At 42.7% G+C, this 26,348-nt stretch overlaps 1 protein-coding gene across 2 annotated transcripts in view; it reads left to right on the top strand.

Moving 5' to 3' along the window:
- Positions 1–7,100: 7,100 nt before the first annotated feature.
- Positions 7,101–26,348, top strand: part of DCAF1 (DDB1 and CUL4 associated factor 1) — a 52,892-nt gene continuing 33,644 nt past the window's right edge. For both annotated transcript variants that reach the window (XM_086469713.1, XM_086469714.1), the window contains exons 1-9: positions 7,101–7,126; positions 12,432–12,549; positions 17,192–17,268; positions 17,967–18,040; positions 19,018–19,131; positions 21,007–21,144; positions 22,149–22,652; positions 23,875–23,976; positions 25,201–25,359. In XM_086469713.1, the coding sequence (XP_086325839.1) occupies positions 12,440–12,549; positions 17,192–17,268; positions 17,967–18,040; positions 19,018–19,131; positions 21,007–21,144; positions 22,149–22,652; positions 23,875–23,976; positions 25,201–25,359 (1,278 nt within the window). In that variant the 5' untranslated portion in view covers positions 7,101–7,126; positions 12,432–12,439. The remainder of the gene's footprint in view (positions 7,127–12,431; positions 12,550–17,191; positions 17,269–17,966; positions 18,041–19,017; positions 19,132–21,006; positions 21,145–22,148; positions 22,653–23,874; positions 23,977–25,200; positions 25,360–26,348) is intronic.

Genomic DNA, 26,348 nt, shown 5'->3' with positions numbered 1-26,348 from the left:
CCTTGAAGAAAGAAGAGACACTGTCATCTACATGAGGGGGCAAGGGGAAGAGCCCTTGACCTGGTACTTTGAGTTCAGCAGCAGAACCGGCACTTTACAAAGTCACCCATGACAGCAGGGATTTGGATCTGTGCCATTAACATCATATGCTGAGGCCAGCCTGCATTTCCAAGGTATGTGGGCTTGGTGGCGCTCAGTGTTTCAGTAAGCTGTGCTGAAACGTCCCTGTCCCGGAGCTTTTCTAGGGCTGCAGAGGCCATTCGGGGTCAGAGCAGCACAAAGAGAAGTGTTGCCAGAGAACTTCATTCCTTTTGGGAGAAAAAAAAACATGAACTGTTTCATGGGAGAGGGAAACTTAGGGCAAGTGTCCTGGGTAAATCCCAGCACAAGCTCCTGCAGCCTGTCCCTTTTCACAGCTTTATATTACCCCATTCCAGCTGACGACTTTTCCTGTGTTGCAAGCTGCCAAATGCTTTATACTGCTAGGGTAGCTTCAGAGCTTCTTCCTAGGTGTGGTTGAATGTAAGTGAGAGTAAAGTGATCTGTGTTCAGACTTTACAGCGGTCCAGGTCCAAATGTCTTCATAGTGATTGCAGTGGTACCATGCACACGTGGCTGCTTGGAGCTGGTAGCTGCAGAGCTTTGAGAGCTGTAACCACCACCACTGTCAAACTAAAGATTAGGATTACCAAATACTGAAGAACCTACACCACATAGTTGTTACTAAACCCCTTGATGGAATCTTTCAGCAATAAAACAACTCATGAATCTAAAATTAACATGTTTGCACATATCTCTAGAGCTTGTAATCGTTATAGCCCATATTCACCAATTTGCTTATTGTTTCCCCATGCATCAAAACTGTCACATACAGACACTTGACCCAATTAACTGTAGAGAGAAGTCATGAAGAGAACTGATACATAAACTGGACTTAAGGCCCAATAATCTCTCTTAAAAAAAAAAAAAAAAAAAAACAGAAAAAACCAAAACAAAGCCAACACCCTCCTTCCTCTTAAAAAAGATAGTTGTCTTAAAAACTTACTTTTTTTCTGGTTTTGTTTAGTCTTTGTTTTTTAAAGCTGCTGGCATTACAAGTAATCCCCAAGAGCCTTGTTGCTGCAAAACATTAGGAGGAATTTATTTATATTCCTGCTGTGTGTCTTGCAGGCATTTCACAGCATATTGTGCATAATCTTTTCTTGCTTCTTCCTGTATGAAGAGTTTTCTTTGCTGGTTGAGTGGCTGTTTCCTATAGTAGCAAAACAGATAAAAAAGGAACCCCTTGTTAAACCACAAAAACTAGCAAGGAATTTTGTGTAGTGCCTGAAATGAACTTTTAACTCATTCCCAGTTAGAAATTAGTTTAGTCAGAAAACCATGTCTCATTGCCATAATCCTACTTTCTGTGTACTTACTATCCCCTACTTTTTCTCCCTTGTACATGGCTTATCTTATCTTCCACTTTCACAACGTCTCTTCCCCTATTGCTGTATCGTGGATGCATCCCCCTGGGTAATACATAGCCCATACATCACAAGAGGCATCAATAACCCCACTTTACAGTGATTTGGGAGAAGGCAGAGGTATGAATATCTGCTTGAAGCTGCTAGATGCCTGTGAGAAGTGAGCATAAAGCTCTGAGCAAGACTCTGCCCGGTACTTGCTACTGTGCAGCATTACTGCAGTGTGGTCAGTGTTCAGGTGCCGTGCCACTGGAAAGTGAGAGGTTTATGACAGTGCATGAACCTCTACTTCACACAACAGTGATCACTTTGTATTATTTAACTTTCCTGTTGACTTTTAGCTTGGAACGCAGATGTGCTGTCATTCAGATGCTCAGCCAGGCACAGTTATGTGCTCTTGGCATCAGACTGAGTGTCTGAATGGAGGGTTTTGGCACTAGCCTCTTTGGAAGAAAGCTATTTGCCTGCTCATGTTCTTATTAGTATCTGAGCTGATGAACTACATTCTTCCGCATTTCTATGTTCCTAGATATATATCTGGATTCTCTCTTCAGTTTGGGCTAAATTCTCAGCCAAACCATTGCTCGGAGGGAGCTGGCTGGTGAGCCTGTCTGCACTATTGATCATGCAAACACTTGGAGAGCCTGAGGTGCACTGTCTGCCTGATGGCAAGTCCTGCAGACCCTGTGGGTGTCCGGAAGAGTGAGCATAGTTGGCCATGATACAGTCCTTGATGCTTTAAAGAGTGAACTGCTTCTACTGATCTACAGTAGCAGAACAATGCACAATGGTAGCTGTGTCTCTGCCAAAATGTATGTCTCTCCCTAGCCCCTCTTCATAAATACCTTCGCTGGTTTTAGCTTGTGTTGCTGTGTCAGCTCCAGCCCAGAGAAAAACCTGCCCCAGAAATGGTGCTATCACTCTCTCCTCTTCCCACAAATAACCAGCCTTGAACTCTTTTTGCAGCCTGCTGCCACTGTCCGTCATTCCATCTCCATCTGGGAAGCAGAACACTTTTATCTGCTGCAAGAAACGTCTCTTTGCACTTTGCTTGGCCTTTTCTGCTGGAAGGAAAACCCAAATGCTCTTTCCACACACAGGAACAGGCTTAGCTTTCACAAGAGATGGTGACTGCATTACCTGTGGCAACGTCTACTTCTGCTGCACTCTGTGCATTGCCTCCATTCATGAGTGGGTCTCCCACACCTTACCCACTATCACTCAGAAATAACAAAGGAGAACAGACAGAATTTGATTGAATGAACAAATTTTGTCTGCACTTTTACATTAGTTTTTTTCTCCACCCAGTTGTTGGATGCTTTTGCTCTATGGCTCTAAGCACATCAGTCCCAGATGATTGCTTCTTAACTTGTGCTTTGGGCTATTTGGCACTCTTTCCTCTCCTCCTAAGAGGATGCTGGTCTGGTGTGATGATCTTGGTGTGCCACCTAGTGACTGGACTATTCCCTTGTCGCACATCATTTGTCATGGGCTCTGAGTGCACACATTTTGGGCCCATTTGCCCACAGTCACCTGGACTGCAGGTTACCTGTGGCAATGCCTGCAGCCCCTTCACTGTGCTCAGTATGTCCAAGCAGGGAGGATCCCACCGCACTGTTTTCCCCTGCTTAATCCCATTTTCTTTCTCTTTTCCCCCACCTTTTGACTGTAGTATCTGCCCTCTCTCAGAGGTAGGCAAGAAATGGGAGCAGACCATTTGTTGATGTACTGGCTGGCAGCTTGCAGGTCACTTGTGGCCATAGTCTAATCCATCAAGCAATATTTTTGCACAGCGTGTGAAAATTTAGCATTATGTACATGGCAAGCGAGTGCTGTTGGGAAGTCTACAGTGTTTAAAGCCTCTGCAGCATGAGGGATAACATTGCAAATATTAGCTGACATGGTGCCACATCACACCTCATAAAACAACTTCTGAACTATCTGGACAGATCAAGGCTGGAAGTGCGATAGATGGTACCAAGGCTGGAGCTGAGGCCTTCCTGGGAGAGCTTTGTGTCTCCTGCTCACTGCCCAAATACCCACGGGCACTGTAGGAGACTGGCAGGGTGGAAGGGAGGAAAGCACTCCTCAGAGAAGTGTGTCACAGCCAGACTGACATGCAGGCAGACTGACCTCCACTGCACTCCTGGAAAATGTCCTCTCTTCCCAGGTGCATCTCCCCAGACCTCTGACTTCCAGCCTGGTTTCTGCAGTCCCCTGGGGCATGGGAGTTGTAAAGAAACACCCTTCAGTTTATGAGCATCTTAGCAGGGCAGGTTTAGACCCTCCCAAAGGTTCAGTTCCTGGCATTGTACCCTTTCCTAGATGCTGCCAGGGAATCCAACTGGGTGCTGTGTGTAGCGACAGCAGCAGTGTGATACAAGTGCTGAGAAGGGACTGAACTCTATTACTGGACTTAACTACTCACCTGCTACGAGTCATGCAGCAAAATTATGCTGCAGAGACTGGTAGCTGCTAAGTCAGTAATTACGGTCTCAGCTACCTTACAACAGAAACTCAAGTGCAAGTAGAAACATGGTGAGGAGCAAACTGCCTCCCACAAGCAGATGAGGCAATTAATAAAAGGTGAAGTGTAGGAAGTCAATGAAGTTTATCAGCGTAGATCTGTGTTGGAGGTTAAGGCAAGCAACTAACTCTCCTGAAAGCCTAAAGGGTCCTTCCTCTCCTGCAAGGGCAGCCGCAGTGAGGAGTCTCTCTGAATTTTGCAAGCTTCCTGATCACAAAATTTTTTCTCATTCTTGGAGCAAAGGTGTGTTCAGGCAGGAAGGTGAAGCTGCTGCCTGGAGTCATGGTCTGGGGCTCTCTGCCTTGGTCAGCAGCTGTGAGTGGATGAGGCATCCTAGCCACATACTTCCACTTTTAGCTGGACTTGAGGCATCCTCTGGAAACAAAGCTTGTGTTCCTGGCTTCTCCTACCAGTGCCATTCCTCCTCTGGTTCCACAATTAATTGTACTTAAGTCTAGAAGCTTATTAGAGCCCAGTGAAGTGGGTTTATCTTCTCCTTATAAACTGCTGATCTCACCACAGTATTGCAAGGTGATCTGGGATACGACAGCAATGGCAAGAAGTGGTTATTTTGTTCAAGGGAGCTCAAGCTTTGATTCAGGCTTAAGTCATCATTACTATCAGTTGACTATCCTACGTATGTTGTCTTTCTGGCTGGGAAGCCCGTAGAGGTGAACATGCAAAGAACTCCTTGTGTACCACAGGCCCCTCTCTCTTCCACCCTTCAGCTACAAGATCCCACAGGGCAAGAGGTGCAAGCTTACTGCTGGCCTCTCGTTTCTATTACTCTGCAACCCACAGTGACGTGGTGTTTGGGTTTTTTTTCCTTCAATTGCACTATTAAAGCAAACTGTTGGTGTGAGAGTGGGGGTTCAATCACTACATCCAGTGCTGAGAGGCATTTCTGCTGCAGGATTCTCACTGCTGCGGTCATTACCGTGCAGTTAATCAAGACTTCAGAGTCAAATATTTTAAGTGTGGTAGCAGAATCTGTCCAAATACTGCCTGGGGCAGGAGTTTATACACTTGTAGTGTAAGAAAGGAGGTTAATGTGGACACTGAGGGGCAGAAAGCATCTCAGCTGGGAATGGTGCCAGCGCTTGTGAAGTATTTTCCTGAGAAGGAGGACCCTGTTTAGGCTTATTTACTCATTTTTTACTGTTATTTATTATTCTAAGATAAGAGCTTCTGCCAGTACCTGGGCAATTACTGGAGGACTGCAGTACAAGCTGGGGTTTCATTGTTTTTAAAGAGAAGCCAAATGAAAGGAGAGCTCATACTCTCTTGGCCCTGCCAAGTGAGCCAGTAGGACACTCACCTGCCCTGTGGGGAGTCCTTCCCGAGTATCTCCTGAGGCCTGGAAATGCAGGAGCTGGAGCACTTGAGGCAGCTTGTATAGAAGGATGTGGCAGAGCTGCCAGGGGGTAGCTGCAAGCTATCCTGTCCTGACAATGTACCAGGCTCCTGCAATGAAGCACCAGCTCCAAACCTCCTTACCTGTTCAGGTGAGCCTGGGGACTGAATGCCACTTTCTCTCAGGAGTGACCCTACATCCAGTGCACCATAGATGTGGCAGGAACTGGAAACCTTAATTTTGCTCTTAGCCCTTTCAACTTAGGTGATAAGGAAATGGGAGCACTAACCTCTGCAGCCTCCTCCTGAGAAGCCCTGTGGCTGGCCTAAAGGCTGCCAGGTGCCTTGCAGGGGGAGAAGGTGGTGCAGCTGTGGATATGCTGCTCTTCTCTGGGTAATACCTTCTCTGGTCTGATACCTTTGATCCTCCAACCAGACATGGGGGAATGGGTGAGAAGTGTATCCTTCCAGGTCTTCCTCCCCCTCAGAAATGGTAACCTTGCTGAGAGCACATCGATCTTCCCCATGGGTAAGTTAATATGCCAGGGGCAAGGGACAGTGCAGAATAGCAACTTATTACCACTGTGAAAGCACACAGTGCCACCTGAAGAACTGGGCTACTCCCACTGCAGAGCCAACAGACAAGAAAAAATAAATCCAGGAATAATTGAAGACTTTGCATACAGAAAACAAACAGGGATGGGGCTATGCAATGCTGAAGGTTTTCTGTGCACACAGACTCCCTCTCATTGCATGTATGTGTGTAGCTTCTCTTCGGGGGTGTTAGAGGAAAGGACTAGTGAGAGGATGAACTCTCACAGCTGGGAGGAAGGGTGGGGATGTGGGAAGAGAGGCTTGTGCTAGAGGCCCAGGACAACCTGGGAAATGCTTCAGTCCAGTCTCTGTTTCCTGCTGTTGGGCATGGCCTAGGGCAGAGGTGGAGATGGGTGTTCAGCGCCACTGTGGGGTTTGGCTTCCACTGCCAAAAATGGTCCTTGTTCAACTGGGAAGAAATAGGACGGTGTTTCTGTCTTGCAGATAAGAAGAGGAGAAACCACTCTGGAGAGGGAGCTGAGGCAGGCACCCTCTCGTCATCTTAGCTCATACTCAAGCTGCCCTCTCACTAAAACACCCCACTGTCTACCTGGAAGTAACGTTAAGCAGGTGAAAAATGCCCAGGTGAACAACGCAGAAGTGAACACTCAGCCTTGATGTGAGACAGGAAGAAAAAGACAGAGCTGGTGACAGGCCCTGCCCTGCCCGTTGGGGCAGGAGGACGGGATGGCAGCGTGCCCATTGCTATACTGTTATCAGGGCAGACACCAGCATACCGGGGCCGGCAGCTGCTGCTCGGTGGTTCCTCAGTGCGAGCCTGGAAAAAAAGCCGAGTAAATGGCCTCGCTTCTCCCCCAGGAAGACGCCCCTTGGCCTAAGAGCCGTCCCGGCCGCCGTGCCTCGGGCTGGGCTGAGGGGGCTGCGATGGCGGCGCCCGCCGGGAACTACAACTTCCAGCGTTCTCTGCGGCGCGGCGCCCCGGCGAGCGCATGTGCAAAGCGCTCACCTCGCGCGAACTCCGTTTCCCGAGAGGCCTCGCGCGAGGCCGCCACCTCCCCCTCTCTCACCGTTGCTCGCAACACCTCCTCGCGCGCTGTGACGCGTCCCCTAGCCTGGTGACGCGCAAAGTGTGTGCCCGCCGTAGGAATCGCGGCCGCCGCGGGGTGTGCGGGGCCGAGCGCAGGGGCCGGGGGCAGCGGCGGCGACCCAGGGGGGCATCGGGCAGGTACGGGGCGCCGGGCTGGGGGGGAGGTCGCGCCGCCGCCGCGCTTCCCCCGGGGCGGGCAGGGCAGGGCCGGTTGGCGGCTGCGGCGGCCTCCGGGCCGGGCAGGGGGAGGGTGTCGCCTCGGGCTCTGAGGGACCCGCCGGGCGGGGAGGGGAGCGGGTTGGGCTGCGCGCCCCGCCCCTGCGCCAGGGGCTGCCCTCCGAGGCGCTGCTGGGGCGCAGGGCGGCGGGGGCCCGGCGGGGCGCTGCGCCTCGTCGTCCCCCGCGGCCTGTCAGCCTCCCGGCGGGGGGGGCGGGCCTGCGCCGCGCCGGCCCCGCCCGTCCCGGTCCTCCGCCGGCCGGCCCGCCCTCTGCTCCGGGACTCTTCCTCCTGCGGCGGGGCCTGCGGAGGCGCCGCTCCGCGCGAGGCTGCGCCGGGCCTGCTGGCGAAGGAAGGCTGCCCGGCTTGGGCCCCCCCCGCCGCCTTTGCTGACCGTTAAACCTTCAGTTCAAACGGGCAGTCCCGGCGGTTCTTCCCGCCGGGTCCCGGCGAACGATCCGCTCCGGCGGGGCGCGTGCTGCCGTGAGGAGCCTGTAGGAGCTGTCATTAGCGGCGGGCTCCCGGCCCCGGGCCGGGTCCCGGAGCTCCTCTGCGGAGGTGGGCTCCTCGTGTCGTTCTTCCTAGCAGTGCAGAGAGGAATGGGGGTGAAACGGAGCGCTGGTTTTGTAGATAGCAGGACTTTGTTCCTATTTTTTGGTGCCTGTCCTGGTGCGTCAGGACGGAGTTCTAGGTTTGTTTTGTAAAAGCAGAAATTCCAGGAAACTAAATAACTTTGTGGGTTTCTGTGGCCTTAAAAATATTCCAGCTGTTAAAATCGGTGAATTTTTGAACAAATATTTACAGCAACATTAGGAATAAGTTCTGTCGTAACAGCCAAGCTGGAGTTCTGTTAGGGTTTAAAGTGGAAAGTTGAACAGATAAGGACTTCTCTCAGAGCTTCGCTTATGTGAGATGCCAAAACGTGATTTTATTCTCCATAGATTGTGAAGGGTTTGTTAATTTGTGGCATACTTTCTTCCACAAGTGAGCTTCAGTGTTGACAGTTTGTTATGCTTCAGCATTAACTTTGGCATAGTTAGCTGTCTGGTACCTCATCCATTTAAAGAATAATTGTGATGAGAGGGACAATTTTTTTAAAAAAAAGTAAGGAAAATACAGAAGAAAGTACTGATATACTGCTCAGCTTGCTATGTATTTAACTAGATTCCAATTCATGAATTCTTAATTTTTATTTATGGTGTTGTATTGTTACGTTGGACTTCTCATCTACATTTTGTCCTCAGCCATACTTAGAATCATGTTTAGGAACAATATGAAACTTGATTGTTTAAGCTGGGTCAAAATGTCATTACTAGAATTTGAGTTGGCTCTATACATGTCTATATACAAATCCTCTTGTAATTTTTGTCCACATATGAATTCAAATGTGCAATCTTTCTACAAAGTTGATTTAAAAATAGATATTTTTTTTCCCCCTAAGGTATGATTTTTGTTTTTATGACATGGCTCTTTTGTTTTCCATTTAAGTGGCAGAGGTATGGATTTTGCATTTGTTTCCCAAGTAACCAAGTTGTTGGCATTCAGATTTTTACGACTAGGTTTATTTTCAACTAAGAAGTTTCATGCTTTAAAATATGTATCTGTATTGAAGTCAGTGTGTTTGGAACCTCATAATCCTTTTCATGAACACGACTTAAAATCAATAAGTGAATGACCTGTAGTAGTGTTGCAGTCAGTGTGATGCTCAAACATGTTGGGGAACAAAAGGGTGAAGTTGAACTGCTTGAACCATACTGTGTGCTTATCAAGGTCTGTAGTTAGAGGTCAGTGGGACTTGTATTTGTTGTTTAGAAGTGTCTGACTAAGGTGACACTAAGGTGTCTGAGATTTCAGAAACATGCTAGTACTTCTAGGTATCTGTGACTCAATACTTCTTTGGGTTTCCCTTTGCTGTCAGATTTTTACATCTAAGTTCAGAAGAGTAAAATGCTTACAAAACCTCTGCTATGGTATTGGAATACTAAGTAGTGTTTAATGTTAAAGCAATACCATGCTGTGCTGAAACATGCATATGTGGATTTTCAGTGGGAGTGTTCACAGTGAGTGATAGTTAAGGTTGTAAATGTTTGTCTTTCGAAGTTAAGTCCTTTGAGTAAGTGCTTTATGTTTTGTTAATATCAGTTCTATTGATTCTAAATATGATATTTGGACAGCAGTGGTGTTTTGAAAAAAAAAAATCCATTCCTTAGCTTCTTAGATATTCTAATTGAAATCTGTAGTAGGCCATGATTTTCAAAACTTATTGAAAAAAAATTAAAAACCCCTACAGATTTAAATCCACAATGAGATAGCTGCTCCCTGATCTGCTAGTTCCTGGAGAGCAATTTAAGATTGAATTTATTCACCAACTTGTCCAAGGGAAACAGTGAAAGTCAGAGTTACTATCACAGGCCTTCCTCTCCCAACAGGCTGAGGATATTTCTGACAGCTACAGTTTAGTTCATGTTGTTTCTGATCTTGTCCTTTCTTCAGAGTTCTTCACTTTGATTTAAGATGGAGTTCTCGGAAGAAATGAGTGCAGCAGGAATTTCTTTGGTTCTTGTATTTAAAAAGTCGTTCACCTGCCATAAGATTCCATCCATATGTATTTTACTGCTAATTTGCATTAATAGGAGAACTGTGGAAGTAGATGCTTCTGAGGTAATTTTTGTTGTTGCTGCTCTTTGCAGTGCTGTCTAGAATAGTCACGTTTATTTGGCTAGGTTGGGATGGATAAGTCCTTGGAATAGATGAGATGCCCTGGTGAGACATTTACTTTCATTGCTGTGTACCTATGGAAATGGTGGTGGTTTTGTTTTAACTTGATTTCAGGAAAAGCATTGTGTGTCAGCACCAGTTACTTAGACCCATAATGTACTTTAAGTGAGGTAATACTCCACGTTTTAGGGACAGCTGGGATTTTTCTGTTTTCAGTTGGTTATGGTATAGCACTGGGTGTCCCAGAGGGCAGTGTGAGCAGTTCCTGTGGTCTTCCTGACTGGAGCTTTGTTGACCTGTTGCAGGCATTGCTGGACCTTTTCTTATGTTCTATTTGGAATAATGAAGGGTTTTTAGGGGAAGTAAAGTGTTCCTCAGATTGCAGGAGAGCCTGTACAGGCCTTATACAAGCTCTGGGGTCACAAGGCACTTTTTTTTTCTGTATCCCTTGGGTATAGAATGAATGTGGGGATGTCTGGAATGGTTGAATGCAGATACCATTACAGCACTTGCATTCTGAACTCAGAGTAGGTTTGTCTGAATGTTTATCTGTGATGTTTAAAAGCTCAGAAGTGCTGCTGGCAAGTGTTGTTTAGTTAATGGAAAAGGGAATGGAGCTTTATGAGCTCGGAATAGTTTTCCTTTTCAAAGGTGTTTCGGGGGGTATGTGTACAATCTCATTATGTTTTGTTGCCTAAATTTAGGTAGCGTTTCTTCCAAAGCAAATTATGCATTTGCATCAAATTTCCCAGTCAAGTTCTGTGATGAATGAATAATGAATGATCTAGATAAAATCGTAATTACTTGTCATTTAGAAAACGTCATCTTTCTTTATGCTTAGGTAGGTTTTTTGTTAGCATGTGCTCGCTTCATATAGTACTTCTCAAAATGGTGTTTTTCAGACTGCGCGTCTTGTAGTTGCAAGTGTTTTCATGTAGGTTTTTTTGGGTGATGATTTTTGTGCAGTTTCTGCCAGTTTCATCTTCAGCCAGCCTCATGTCTTGTCTCCCCTTTAACGCACCAGTCACTATACATTAAATTCAGAAGCACCTATGAGACAGGAGGTAGAGCTGTAGGGTTGTTCATCCATTCCCCGAGTGAGAAAATGTTTTTAAACCAGCTAGAGGTATCCAGCATTCAGTTAAATGTGGTGATGTCTTTCAGAACAAGCTTGGGCTACAAATGCTTATGTAATCTACGTTGACCTATGGCTCCCTTTGTAGTCTGCCATTTGACTGATTTCTGAATGTGTATTTCAGGAGTTGATGTCTATGTCACTGTCTTAAACACTGTATTTAATGTTGTTTTGGAAAGTTCTTTCTCTGGGTCAATTATGACAAATGGGTATTTAATCTTGTGGCAGATGGATATTGGCCATGTTATGGCCAATAAAATGATGGAGATTTTTGTGTGTTTTTGGACGTGAAGGAATTTCTTCTGCTTTGATTTCTCTCCTCCATCTCCAATACAAGGTCAATTTATAAATTAGGATTGGCTGTTCCTTCCTCCAGAAGTTACAACTCTCCACAGCAATCACAGTCTGTCAGGTCGGAAACTAGGGGCATGGCAGTGTTTTGAGACAGATTTTTTTTCTAGTTTGAACTGTTAATATTTCTAGTAGACTTTTATCAGTGATGAAAATTGACACCTGGCTTAAACAGAACCTAGAGTGATAGTTCTCTTCATTAAATGATGCCTTAACAAGTCACTCAGTACTGTAGGGGTGATCTCACTTTTGAGAATGGGAAGATAAATCTTCTGGCAGCTGCTGTATTGCAAGTAAACGTTGATAAACCTGAAGTAATTGCTCCAGTGCTCCCTCCTGTGATCATTCTTCCCTCTTACTAGAGTCACTGACTTCTTGGAAACTTTGAACAAGTAGTGATGCGGCGACCTGCTCTGTTTCACAGCTAACACTCTTGATGCTTCTTCCACTGCCAGCAGCTGCTCAGTGCCACTGCCTTCTGCCTCTTTGGCAGTGTAAAGCTAATATGATTCTTGGCGCTTTCACTGCTGTCTGGAGGGTGTTAAACTGGAATGATGACACTGATCATAATCTTGCTGCCCTAGCTTTGTTGTTTCTTGAGTAAAACCTTAAGCAACAGCAAAAGACTAACTTGGGTCCACTCATGGAATCGAGGTAGAGTTTTAAAAAAAGCTTCAGTACCGAACACACTTGTGGTTAGGTGTGCGTACTTCCTGTTGTAGTTAGGGTTGTCATACACCAGTTAAGACTTGTGTTCAGAGTGTGCACATGTTCTTTATTCTTCAGGCAAAGGAGCAAAAAGAAACTTCCAACTTTGAAAGTGAAGTTCAGCAGTATTCTGTCTCAGTCTTCTCTTGCTCACTCCTTGTTGCTGACTATTTACTTGCCTCTTGCAAATGACTTGTAGTCATTGATTTAGATTATTTCGATGAATATACCCAAACTGTGCAGGATTTCTTGCTCATTTTTCTGCCTTTTTTTTTTGTGTGTGTGTTTTTTTTGTCATTGTAACCTCTGCCTTAGACTAAGCCATGACTTCAGGATCTGGGCATGTGGACTCCAAGGCTGAGCTCACTGCTTTGCTTGAGCAGTGGGAGAAAGAACATGGCAGCGGGCAAGACATGGTCCCTATTCTCACCAGGTAAGATTTATTAAATAAATTCCTAACTCTGAATATCTGGAGTTAGTTGACAGCAGCTTTTACCATGTTTTTGCTTGAGGTTTGAACTGTAAGTGTGGTATTTAAATACACATGATTTTTGTAAGAAATTTATATTGCAAAGATCTCATGCAGGTTGTCTCTAAAACATGAATTCTCTGAAATAATAGAAGTCAGGGGAATCATTAAATAGTTGAAATAAGTTTGGTATCTTCACTTTAAACTTGTGAAATGTTGATCAAGGTCAAAAGCTATGGGAATATTGTTCCATCAGAGTGGTGGTGTGGGGTTTACGATTGCAGTAACATTGGTCAGGTTAAATGAAAGGATGAGAGTGACTCCTTAGATGAATCAGGGGGATTACATCAGGAAGGTTTTATTGAAGCTCATAGGGCATGTTTAAAGTGCAATTTTAAAACTGGATTTTTTTTTTTTCTGTAAACTGGATATTGATTGACTGTCATTATGTTATTTGTGTGAGGAAAATATTACCTGGACAAATACAATATTTGTAGGACGTGTGTAGGTACTCGTAACACCATTAATTGTAAGACATCTTCTATTACAGGAAAAACAGTTGAATTCTCAGTTGCATTTGTGGTTTCCTGAGACAGGCCTCAGGTAAACTGGTATTACTCTTGCTTTAACAGGAGATTTACAGAAATTCCACCCAATTCCTCCTTGCGCCTCTGCTGGCAGACCTGTGGCCTGCCTTGTGTATGCAGAAGGACTTAGCTGCACTTGTAGGCTAAGAGCAGTCGAGGTTTCTGTGCCGCGGTGCTCTGTGTTGTTAGGTCAGGCAAGTTGGTACACAGATTCTGAGCTGGCACTGGGTGGAAGTAACATGAATCTGATGGAGCTTCTTTGCACAGATCAGTGCCATGCCTCACCTAACGGGCAGAATTTTTTCGCTGTTGGTACTACGTTTTAAAAATAGCAGCACAGAAGAGTGAGATGAGCAGCAGAAAGCAAATCCTAAATACTTGAAAATGAGTAGGTCTCTTGAAAATCGTGAGGTGTGTTTTGGTGTATCCTTGTGTATTGTCTGATTTGTGTCTTGAAGGAAACGTGCTATTTCAAGGCTTTTTCTTGCAGGCATGAACAGCAGAAATTTACTATATTATAAGAAATTTAAAGACATTTGAGTTAAACAAGTCTTTTTCTTGTGTTTATGGCAGTCTGGCACTCCTTGCTCCCTCTCATCTTCTTGGTTCCCTGCATTATTTATGCCCAGACAAGTCTGATAACTCATTCAGTTCTCCGAGGTTTCTGTGCAGCGAGCAGAGTGGTTATGGATGGTGAAAGCTTGGATATATTTGCTTTAGTGGAGATAATACAGATTTATTTAAGGTAGATCGCAAGGGGATCTACTGGTTCTGGCAAAAGCTGGATTTACAGTGCTTCGGGTATCAATGAAAACCGTGTCTCTTTGAAGTAGAGGGTTTTAGATACAGCACAGGTTTAAAAGAATTTGCTGGAAGAGATTCACCGACTGGAGCTTGCATTAGCTGCTGTCCTGAGTCAGGGTTATGCCCTTGAATATTGTTTTAGACTTAGGCAGAGGAAGCTGTGGTCATGCTTGTTGGTGAGTGATGTTTTTCTACTTCTCTCCGCCTTCTGAGCTAAAGGGAAGAAAACGTCCCTGTGTGGATGAGGGTCTGTTAAATGTGATGCCAAGGCAGCATATGTGAGAGTGCAGTAGTGAGTGTTTCAACAGTAATAGGACAAGAACAGCAACAGTGTGGCTTACAGGTCACTTCCAAGTAAGCTAGTTTTCTGGATTTATGAACTGTGGAGTGTCAGAAGGTATGAATTGAAGAGATTCCTTGAAAAGTGTGTCAGCAAACAACAGATATTTAATATATGTGGTTTTCAAAAATACTGTAAATGGAAATGATCCTGCAAGAGCATTAGTTCATAGCTTGGATGCAAGTCGTGTTCAACCGTTCTGGCAAATCCTGGGAGACAGATCCTTCACTGCGTCCAAAGAGCCCCTTTCACAAAGGGAATAAATCAGCAGCTTGACATCATACATCATCTCCACATACCAAGTCTGTTGTGATATGGGATCCCAGGGCGTCTTACACTGTTGCAATCTGTTGTAAAGGCTCAGGTTGGTCATTAATGCCAGATGATGGCATAGAGCAGTATTAGGATGGGTTTATATTATCCTATCTAGATCATTTAGAATCTTGCAAAGTTGACATACCTTTGTGTGTACCACTGCCCCTTCCTTTCCCACCCCCAAGGTGAGCTCAGTTTGTGGCAAGTGAAAATGAGGATCTGAGTAACTTTCCAAAGACAGTTCAAAAGAGGAAAAAAAAAAACTAGACGTGAGGGAAAAGAACCTTACCCCCATATAGAACCTACATCTTGTCTGCAAGCTCTGAAGCAGCTAGAGAACTGATATAATGCCAAGTGAGTAAAGGAAATCTTGAAATCTGAATAAAAGTTCAGTGTTTTTGTGAATTGTTTTTTGTTGAAGCCCTGTGTACCACATGGCTATGTTATGAAGCAGGAATGAACTTTGTTAGTTATTTGCCTCTCCTGTTGCTTCAACAGAGAATTGACAAAGCTGTTAATCTACATAAACTCATCCAAGTTATTTCACAAACCACCTTTGTATGCGTTAGTTAACAGAAGGGTATTGTAAGCAAGCTGAACTTTTTCTTTTCTTTTTGGAAGTCAGTTTTAAAGAGGCAGTCCTTTTTTATTTTGGTCCAGCAATTGTGACGAATTGTCTCCAAAAAAACATAATTGGTGATTCACATGCTGGTTTCATCTAGACTGTGATAACATTGTTGTCCCTGAAACCACTTGGCAGCTTCAGCTGGCTCACTGTTTGGCTGCCTACCTAAACAGGATGGACTGATGAGAATGTTACACTCACTTTCCATGCTGCTTGTGTGTCCTTTCTGGCACGTAATCAAAATGCTGATTATCACTTAAAAAGACCTGACAAGTCTAGGGTGCAGTTCTCAATTCCACACTTGTCCCAGTTGTCTGTCAGCAGGCACCCTTCAAGCTATTAATTCTCATGGAAAAAAATGAGGAGCTGGCAGTGGAGTATTTAAGTAACTTGCTTTTGCCAGAAATTTGTGAGAGCTCAAGCTGTGCCACCTGTTAGCAAGGGACTCAATTTACATCTCTTCACATTCAGGCTTACCAAAAGTAAATATTAGAACCCCACAGGATAAACAGTTTGCTGAAAGATAATTGTCAGATCAGAGACAAGCAGGAGAGTTCTCTGCTCATTCCCGATGAGCTAATTTACTGTTCCTACAATCTGGAGAGGCTTCATAACATCATCCTCTGTCATGCTGGCAAGTCAGTACAGTTCCCAGAGTACATTTTTTGCCTCTAATTGTCCCTGGGAGCACAGGATATTTTCTGGAAAGTAACAGGAATGGAGTAGGAGTCAGTGGCATTCTGTAAGGGAAATTCCCTGGTAAAGACAAATATTTTTTTCAGGGATTACTGCAGCCTTCCAGCAGTTTTCCCTCCTCTATAATAAACTCTGCCTAGATCGCTCCCTTGAGGTATTAAGACCTTGTTTTGAAATGCTGTGCTGCGTGTAGCTTCTGCACCCCACTGTAGATTTCAATAGAGGGGAGGGAATGAGGTTTTATACCAAGGAAATAAGATTTAATTTGCTAATGTTTTTTGAGTATTGATCTTCATTTCACCTCGAACTGTGTATATTTCTGCTGTAACACTTCATGGAGTGTTACATGTCAGTCAGTGGATGACTATGGAATTATTTATTGCTTGACCATGAGATAATCTCCCTCTTCTTCATTTTGTTTAAATGAAAAAGATAATTAGTTTCCTTACTGCTCAGTCAAAATTAATTAGAGCATAGGATTTCTTGTGTCTGCTGAGGCTGTGTATGTTTAGGGGAAGGCATAGCTTCAAAACAGCCTTCAATTTTTTTCTGATCTGGAGGAGCATTTAGTGTATTTTAAAGGTCTATGAATAGTGAGCTGGCCAAGTTTCTCCTTGTCTTATCCACTGCAGTAACTGATGTGCTAAAAAGTTGAGCTTTGGTAGAGCTGAAGGGATAAGCTGAATAGAGATTACACAACACTTTATTTAATACTTTTATTACTGCACAATATTATTAAAATTTAATATGCAAAAATAACCAAAGAAAAAATGCGTAGGCAGTTTGAGCAGCTGCCCCTGCCCAGACTGATAGGAAGGAGGACTAAGTCACCTGTTCAGGACTTACTGTACTGCAAAAGAAAGACTATGTGATGGTGAGAACCCCTTTACTTACTCTAGTTCTCTACAGTATGTGTCATGGAACATTCACTCAAACATGACTAAATAAAGGGTGTGGGCCACTCCAGAGTGTCATGCTTGTGCATCAGTGGGATGTTGATATGGGTTCAATGTGTTTTGGAGCACCAGGGGAGCAGAATATGAGATATTGGAGGAAAATCTCTTTTTCTCACCCCTTTATTGTGAACAGTATGAAATCCTCTGCTGGCACTGAATGCTGTTGAACTGAAAGTTGATGAGCTGTTTTATAGTACTTTGACAGATAGGCTATTGTGAGGAGCTGTGCACTAGGAGAAGACCGAATGTGCACTCTGCTCATTTGATGTTGTTCCTTCTGCAGAATGTCTGAGCTGATTGAGAAGGAAACTGAAGAGTACCGCAAAGGGGATCCAGACCCGTTTGATGACCGACACCCAGGTATGATGTCCTGAATAGTTTTGGCAGCACCAACTCTCACAACAGATACCTGGTAATTCAGATTTAAGAGTAAGCAATTTCTAGCCTGCGTGTGCGCACTGCTGATCAAGGTCTGATACTGCTTTTGCACTGGGTAATTGTGCTCTGTGGTGCTGATATTTGGCAGTTTTGATGTTTGCTGCAAGATTTTGAGGCCCTAGGTAGAGTTTTGGAAGAGTGTTTCAGAGGCTGTTTAGTGACATAAGGGTATGATGATGTTAACAAGTTGTAGTTAATGTAGAAGTAGTAGGTGTTAGATGGACAGAGAGGCAAGACTGTCTCAGATTATCTTGAAGTTGCTGTTAAGAATAGTTAAACACAGCCACTGATGCTTTTTATCTTGTTATCTTTAGAATTTTTTTTTTGGGAGATGACTCATTTCCATGTTACTGAAGCAGTTTGCCTGGCATCTGCAACCTCATTGTCTACAAAAATGACAGTTCAGTACTATCGGACCACTAAAATGTGTTGTGTTTTGACTAGTAGGCATTCTAGGGAGGTAATGCCTACTAGAAAAAATGTGAAGTCAGTGAATAATTCATATGATTTCTTGTCTAATTTTCCTTCTGAGAAAGGTCCTGCTAACAAGAGTATTCCACAATCAATTTGAAGTACTAATCTTGACATCTTGAGGTAGTCTTTTCCTATTCCTCCCGCAGGTCGAGCGGACCCAGAGTGCATGCTTGGTCACTTACTGAGGATACTTTTCAAGAATGATGATTTCATGAATGCGGTAGGTTTGCTTTGAGAATTATGTCTGTCAGTTCCTGACACCTTCTTATGATTTTTGTGTACACTGTGCTGGTTTACCCTGGTACTTATTTAATATTTATTTTACTGGTGTCAGGACTATCTCTTCCTTAGCAGTGGTTTTTAAAATGGGTTTAAGTGCAACTCATTTGCCACTGTTACAGTGACTTAAGGAAAGGGGAGTTCATGAGCTATTCAAGAGTGCTGGAATATATGTAGTAACAATTGAATTAGTTTTTCTCAAGGTTTATCAGTCTCTTTAAAGAAAACATAGCTCCTCTAATACAAGTTTAAAAGCATAATTAATTTCTATAATGGGAATTAATATCATTAATTCCAATGCCTTGTCTCTGAATACGTGGTATTGCTGGACTACCTGTAGAAGCAGAGGAGTGTATCAGCTCTAGAAGACTCAGGCAGAGAATTAGGAGGCAAGAGTCTGGCTTTCCTCTTGCATTTCTATGCTCTAACATGAATTAACAGCTAGAATTTTGGTTACCCTCATGTCCCTGCAATCACCTGTATCAGTACACATTGCTGTAAGGGTTCTGACAGACTGCTTGCATGTAGCTTTCTGTCTTAAACTGTAAGCAATAAGCAAACATAGATGCCATTAAAAATGTATAATTTTTTATGTTGGTTATTTTTTTAGCTATTACGTTTTCATTTTTACACTGTTACTGAACTGCAACTTTTTTTAGACATTTGTCTTTACAAATCAGTTCAAGATTGATGTTTAGTCAGGGAACAGCAGATCAGAGAGGAATTCTGTTTCTGTGAGAATTAATTTCAACTTCTGAGGCACTGGAGGGAGCAGGTTAAAGGCTAGTTATCTTGAGATCCAGGACGTACATACTGACATTTCTTACTTTATTGTTTTGCTGCCGTGGGAATTGTACAGCTTTCATGGCACTCATTTTGGTCAGAGTTCTATTGAATGCTATTCCTGATCTTCTCTAGCTAGTGAATGCTTATGTGATGACAAGCAGAGAACCTCCGTTAAACACTGCTGCCTGCCGACTTCTTCTGGATATCATGCCGGGACTGGAAACAGCTGTTGTCTTTCAGGAGAAGGTACTATCTATACTAAGGCTTGGTTTTTAAGCTTGGTGTGTTATGTACTCCAACAGTTCTTCCCATAGGAGAAACCAGTAAAAATCCGTAATGAAATCCTGTCTCTGGGAGACAATCTATTCAGTCTTACTAATGGTTTGGGGCTTTTTGATCTTGGCTTGTTCAAGATCAAATCTTGGATATTTCACAGCTTTTAGGGTCTAACGGGACTGACTCAAACAGAGGAGCTGGAATTTAGTGTAATGTTTTGGGAAATGTTATAATATGAATTGTTATTTTATGGGCCTGTGAATGAAACAGGCCATATAGAATGTGAAGACCTGCTGTAGGAGTCTTGTCCAGTAATCCCCAGCTACAGCACAGTGATAGCAGTATTACAGCTGAGTGATAAGCAAGTCGTACTTTAACTAAGCAGTCTAAAATCCACATGCTTTGTGGGGATTATCTGGAACTGTGATGGATGGACAGCTGAATCAGACTTCTGTATGTTGACAAGTGTGGTTTTCTGAAGAAATGCACAGAGCATTGAAAGTGAGGAGAAAGTACATTTCACTCCTGAGCCATAGTTTCCTCGTCTGTAGAAAGTAATGTAATGTTTGGAATGTAAAGTTTGGAAATCACATAGTGCTTTTATATAAAAGTTCTAAATTAATTTCTTTATTATTGGAAATATGGATATGAACTCTGAAGCATGGTAAAAGGAAAAAATAACGTGCTCCCTTTGTGAAGGATTTAATTTAATTTGAAATCATCCAAAGGCTAAGGCTGAGAGAATTTGATCCAAAAATGTTAAAGCAAAACAATCGTTCCCTATTTGTGCACAATATAGCTTTTTTCAGAGACTAAATATCTCTGTAAATTGAAATTAAATTTTGAAGTTAAGTTTTGCACTTAAGGACTTTTCTTTTTTTCTTCTGACTTGAGAATATATAAAGCTCTGTTATGACACTTTGGGTTCCTGTATGTAGGAGGCTTTAGGATAGCTCACAAATTGGTTGGAAGAGGGTACTGTTCTGGTAATACAGAGGCCCTCTAGTGACCAAGGTATTTCATCTCTCATTGTTTTCATTTTTTTTAATGACATGAAAGCATTTAAATAATAATGCAGTTTTCTTTAAATACATAACTCTTCCAAAATCTGTAAGATGAGAGTTCTCATGGACGCATATGTCTATTCCTTGTTACTTTTAACTGATTGTTTCTTGTATTATACCTATGAATCAAATTATGTGCAAGATTTGTGTCACGATAGTATTGTACGATGATGTAGTGATTTAGAGGAAAAAATGAATCTTTCATACCAAACCATTGTATTCTTCATTGACTCTTTTAATTTTCAGTTAATACTTATCCAGCCCTGTTAAGAAAAGTTGCCTGTCAGGCTGTGTTCAAACACTGCTGATTTTGTTGCCATTAAAAATATTAACTACATTTAACATTAAGATTTTCAGATGTACAGATTGGTATACTTGCATGTGTTTCTCTCTTCTCCAAACATTATGGAGATTTTGAAATCTGCTAAATTGCTGGAGATTTCTACTAGTGAAACTCACAGGAGCTTTGGCCTTGTTTGTTTTGACTAATCAATTTATACCTGTAGTGCTTTGCTACTCCTAGGCAGTAGGTTGGCTGGCCGCTTCACAAGATTTTTGTAGGTGTGCAGATCCTGATTCCAAATATCTAATGCCTGGGAATAGTTTTATGCAGCTTAAAATGTTAGATTTCTTTATTATTTTTCTAGATATTTTTGATTCGTTGTATGATTGGTAGGTAATCTAGCCTGGTCATTACTAGAGATAGGGAGAATTGTTACCAACAGATTCTTTCACTGAGACTGAGACTGATGGAATTGCTTTCTTATTTTCTTCATTCTAGGAAGGCATAGTTGAAAATCTCTTTAAGTGGGCACGAGAGGCTGATCAGCCGCTAAGGACATATGCAACAGGGCTATTGGGAGGAGCTATGGAAAACCAAGATATTGCTGCAAATTACAGGGATGAGAATTCACAATTGGTAATGATCTCTCGAGCACTCTCCTTTTTTTAGAAGGCAGATACCTTTTCCTTTTTCTTTTTTTTTTTTTTTTTCCATTTGTGCGGAGCTCAGATTCCTGAGTTAATATATGGGTCTCACAGTGGTTGTGATAATACCTGTAAAAGTCACTAGCTCATGCTTTCCATCCTTTCCTGATTGCAATTGCTGAGGCTGCGGCATGTGGCCTGATTATTCTTTTATACCAATAGTGTTAAAAGTGCCAGTGGAAACTTAAGGTGGCAAATACTTTACTTTTAAATGGGACTCATTCATAGCTTCCTTAAAGAAAAATGTTCAGAAGCTTTACATTTGCATGTCATGATTTGCGTACCAGACAGGGGTTTTTAAAATGAAAGGTAAATCAACATGGGGACAACTTAATATGAAATTGTGTTCACTTCTACTCTAAACCTCTCACCAGTTTAGTGTTGGTTCTGTATAATGTTCATCAGCAATTGAGATGGCTTTTGGAAGAAGCTGGGATAGGCAAATTTGTCTCCCAGGATGATGTACAGTGTGTTGAAGTGTAGGTGAATTCTAATTCTTGCATAGATAAGGCTTTTAAAAGTAAAAGCATGACCTTAGGTTTTGTGGAACTGCAATTTGTCAGAGTTGCTGCTTCGAAATGGAATATTGCCTTTATTCTAGGCTAGGCAGGGATGATGGAAGGATGGTGCAAGCTGGTATGTGGTTCTGTTGGCACCAATACAGCTCATCTGCTCTTGATGGCTTTCAAGCCACTTCCTTCTCATGCAGGAGACTAGGAGCTGATATTTTTAGCTATTAAAGTAGCTGTAGCAAAAAGGGTTGGAGTTTTCTTATTCACTTTGAAATCATTATTTCTCTGGGCAAATGTACACCACAGCATACTTGACACTTTGCACTGTGGAACTGGTTGTATGATAAGAACAAAAGATATGGCCGATGAGTTGCATGATTAAAGCAAGAAGCGTGTTCTCATGCATGCTTCTTTTCTGAAACAGGTGGCTTTGGTGCTTCGACGGCTACGAGAGTTACAGGTTACTGAAATGACTACAAAACAAGAAAACAAGCGTCCCAGTCCTCGGAAAGTGCCATCAGATCCTTTGCTGCCTCTGGATGAAGAGGCTGTGGATATGGATTATGGGGAGATGGCAGTAGATGGAGAGCAAGAGGAAGTTTCTGGTGATATGGAGATCTCCTTTCATCTTGATTCAAGTCACAAGACCAGTAGCAGAGTAAACTCTGCTACAAAGCTAGATGATGGGGGACTGAGAAAAAGCAAATCGGGGAAACAGCATGAAAGAGACGGCTTCCGGAAGGCCAAACAAAAGCTGGGCTTCTCCGCTTCAGAACCAGAGCGGATGTTTGTTGAGCTGTCCAACAGCAGCTGGTCAGAAATGTCCCCGTGGGTGATTGGCACTAATTATACACTTTACCCTTTGACTCCCGCCATAGAGCAGAGGCTAATTCTTCAGTACCTGACTCCCTTAGGGGAGTACCAAGAGGTGAGCATATGAAGGTGGAAGGAAGCAATCTGTGCTTGAATTCTGACAAAACTATGAGTGGTATTGTGGGGAAAAAAATGCAGAACTGTTATATCGCTCTCTGATGTTCCCTGATGATTAAGATCAGTAACCTTTCCTGAGTTGTTGATGAATTTCAAATTGATGAAGTCATTAGTTTGAGTATTACTTGATAGGTGATACTGAAACCTGAACCTAGCAGATGTATGGTCTAGTAGTTGGAGCATGGCAGTTTTATTCCTGATTCTGTTAAATTTTGTGATTGTTTACATGACATAGGGCAAGTCACTTTGTTTGAAATACAGAAATTTTTCCCGTTTCCTCTGTGGGATGTGATAAAACTCCCGCAATTAGAAGTCTGAGGAGGTAATTAACTTGAAATTCTAAACGAAGTGGTTTGCGTAACCTCTGCAGTAGTTGTGATGAGAAATGGCAGTGCCCATGTTGCGCAGATGCTTTTGAGAGCTGTTGTTACTTACATGGACAAAGTAGTTGGGCAGTGTCAGATTTACCAAAGTGTGTTTCCTTTTTTCTTTTTTTACTTTAACCATAAAACTCAAGTTAGCATAGGTCTGCAGGCCTCCTTTATCTCTGTCAAATCTTTTTTTTAGGTGGTTTAACTTAATTTGAAATAGAACAAAGCGACACAGTTTTGCTTTGTGATACATATATTTCATGTGTGTATGCACGTGTGTGCCTTGCTTCTGAGAGAGCCAAAGAAACCATTATCCCCCTAATACCTTGCATGCTGACTGGATCACTTCTTATGCCAGCCATAATAGAATATAAAAATAGGAATTAATACTATAAAGCTGTTACACAAAGAATTATGTGAAGGGTTTTGGTTTGTTGCCCTCCTCTCCTGTTTTTTCTGTTCAGTTGTTGGGTAGTTGTCTTTGCACAGATGGAAAGTGGAACCTATCGCCAGGGTGGTATCTGTGTGGACTTTCCATAGCCGCACTTGAAGGAGAGTCTTAAGATTTCCATGTGGCAGCTGTCATGCACCTTGCTGCAGTCAGCAGATGTATTACAAGAGGTCTGTTAACCTTTATTGCTTCCTATGGATGGAGCTGGTTACCACTGACCTCTCCTAACAGGTATCTGCTAATAGGGGAAAATTGGGGGTTTGAGAGAGTAAAAACGAAAACAGATCTTGTATTTCCCATGAAACATTCAGCTACTCTCCCATTTTTATTTTTCTCAGCTACTGCCCATCTTTATGCAACTGGGGTCAAGGGAGCTGATGATGTACTACATCGATTTGAAGCGAACCAATGATGTGCTGCTCACTTTTGAAGCCCTTAAGGTAAATTACTCTTGCAACGTGTAAAACGTACCATAAACATTGTGAAAGCATTGAATATATGTCTGCTGCATGCATCAAAGGCAAATGCTCACCTTTTTTAGGCCTGTGTGTCTTGCAGCATTCCCTGGGATTGGAATTGGCTTCACTCAAGGCTTCACTTGAGTGCATTGCAGTTTTGTTGTTACAATTCTCAAGTATTTAAAATTAAAAAATGAAAGGGGGAAAGGGATAAAAGTATCTTATTTGTGCAGGAACTGCCATTAATTTCACCTGCTGTTGGCCTATCCGAAGATGATAAAAATTCCTTTTTCTGTCAAATGCTTGTGTTCCTGCTGCCCTTAGATGGCATTTCTGAGTTGTTCCACTGCCTGTCATCTCAAGGGATATTTGTGAGGTGTAAGAAGCATGAGTGTCTTACTCCCAGAAGCCCCAGCATGAAATCTCTGAGCTTAATGTTTGAAATACAATAGTTTTGTGAGTGGCCTTTAAGGTTACCTCCTCAACGTACAAAACCACACAAAATAACCTTATTCAAGCCAAACCTGCAGTGCAGCAGCACAAGTTATATTTTTTCCGTGCATTGTTTCCCTCTTTCACAGTAACTTCTCTGCCTCTGATCCTCCAGTGTCATCTTTCTCTCCATTTCATTTTTGTTTGTCCAAGAATTTATTTCCAAGGAGCAGTGTTCCTACAAAAGGTGTAGGTTACCTCAGTTGGGAGTGGGGTGGGGTTTACAGTTGTTCTCGCTGTTTCCTCTTAAGATGTTGGTAATACAGAAAAGTAGCGTGTAGTAAGCTTCAGTGCAGCTGCAGACTTCCATTTTAACAGTAGCCTCCACACCTCATTTTGTAAAATTCATCCTACAAGCAATATGGTACATACAGAGTGTGAATGCAAATTTAAATATTTCTTAGTGATAATAGAAAGTGAGTTAACATGAAAAGAACAGGAATACTTAAGGTGGCCTATTGGACAACTTTTTGAGTTGCTCTGCTTTTCTTGTACTTCTTTTACAAGATGTGTAAAACAAAGTGATAGTGCCTTTTTTGCTTTTGTCATTGGGATAAATATTACATTCTGCAGTTAAATATAATGGGAGGAGAAAACAAGGTGGACAAAGCACAGAGCAATTTTTTTTCTGCCGTCTGTTTTTCTGTGGGGTGAGGGATGGAATTGATGACAGGTTGAAGAATTACAGTCTAATCTGCTTTTATCCTTCCTTAGCATTTGGCATCGTTGCTGCTGCACAACAAGTTTGCAACAGAGTTTGTTGCTCATGGAGGAGTGCAAAAGTTGCTGGAGATTCCTCGTCCTTCCATGGCAGCAACAGGGGTCTCCATGTGCTTATATTATTTGTCTTACAATCAAGATGCTATGGAGAGGGTAAGAGGCATTCTTTTACTGTAACTGCAGTGATTCTCCTTGTTTCTTAGTGTTTCTACCCATGTTCAAACAGTGAATAAACATCTCGGAAGCTAAGAAGAAAATTTAGCTAGAAGACTTCAGTATGTGCAGAGGCAATAGGAAGTGTATAAATAATGATATATTTGAGTGTTTTGATTCAAGGGTGTGGTTTTCAGTTCCTAGAGAATTAATTGAAGATTTCTGTCTTGTCAGTATTGTCTCAAAACTTTCATCACCCTCTTTATCCTATTATTCCCTCTTTCTCTCTCTCAAAAAAAAGATAAACTCCATTCTCATTTGTCTTTCCTTTCCCGTCTGTTCCAATGGACTCCTATAGCTGAGATTTTTTTTTTCCATGCACGGTCCCAGTGTGGATAGCTTCAGTGTTACACAGTACCTCAGTCAGATTCCAGACAGCGGTGTGACTTCTGTGATGGTGTTAGAATGCAATAGAAGACCAATGCAGGTCTGGTCTGCATTGTTCAGAAAATCAAATTAAATGATACTAAGTGTTCTCTGTGGCCTGAGCTTATAAACATTAAAACAGCTGATAATGAAGGTAAAGTTCCTCACCTCATATTTTAACATACAAAAAAAATCTTAAAAGAAATCCTTCTCTCAGTTCAGTTGTGTTCTTCCAGCCAGCATCCCTTCAGACGGGTTGATATGATAGTCAACCCTTAAGCTTCATTTTCCCAGGTACTTTAAACAGTGATTCTATTTCTCGTTTTATTTTTTGTACTGGCAGTAGCACATATGTGCTGAGCCAGATCTATGAACTAATCCAGTTTATTCTAAAGTTGCTACCATGCTAAGAAGAACAAAAAGAAGGTGACCTTTCTACTTGTGAGTGTTAGTACGGGAGCATCCTGCTCTAAGATTCATTCCAACCAACTGCAAAGTTGTATCCTTAAGCCTTCCAACTCTGCTCTGCCTTGAGTGATGGCTTTTGATTCTTGGCCTGTCCC

Source organism: Leptosomus discolor, chromosome 9 (assembly GCF_034619465.1).
Source record: "Leptosomus discolor isolate bLepDis1 chromosome 9, bLepDis1.hap2, whole genome shotgun sequence".
Lineage (NCBI taxonomy): Eukaryota > Metazoa > Chordata > Aves > Leptosomiformes > Leptosomidae > Leptosomus > Leptosomus discolor.
Note: the sequence above shows the minus strand (reverse complement) of the source record. Positions and strands in the feature narration are given on the sequence as shown.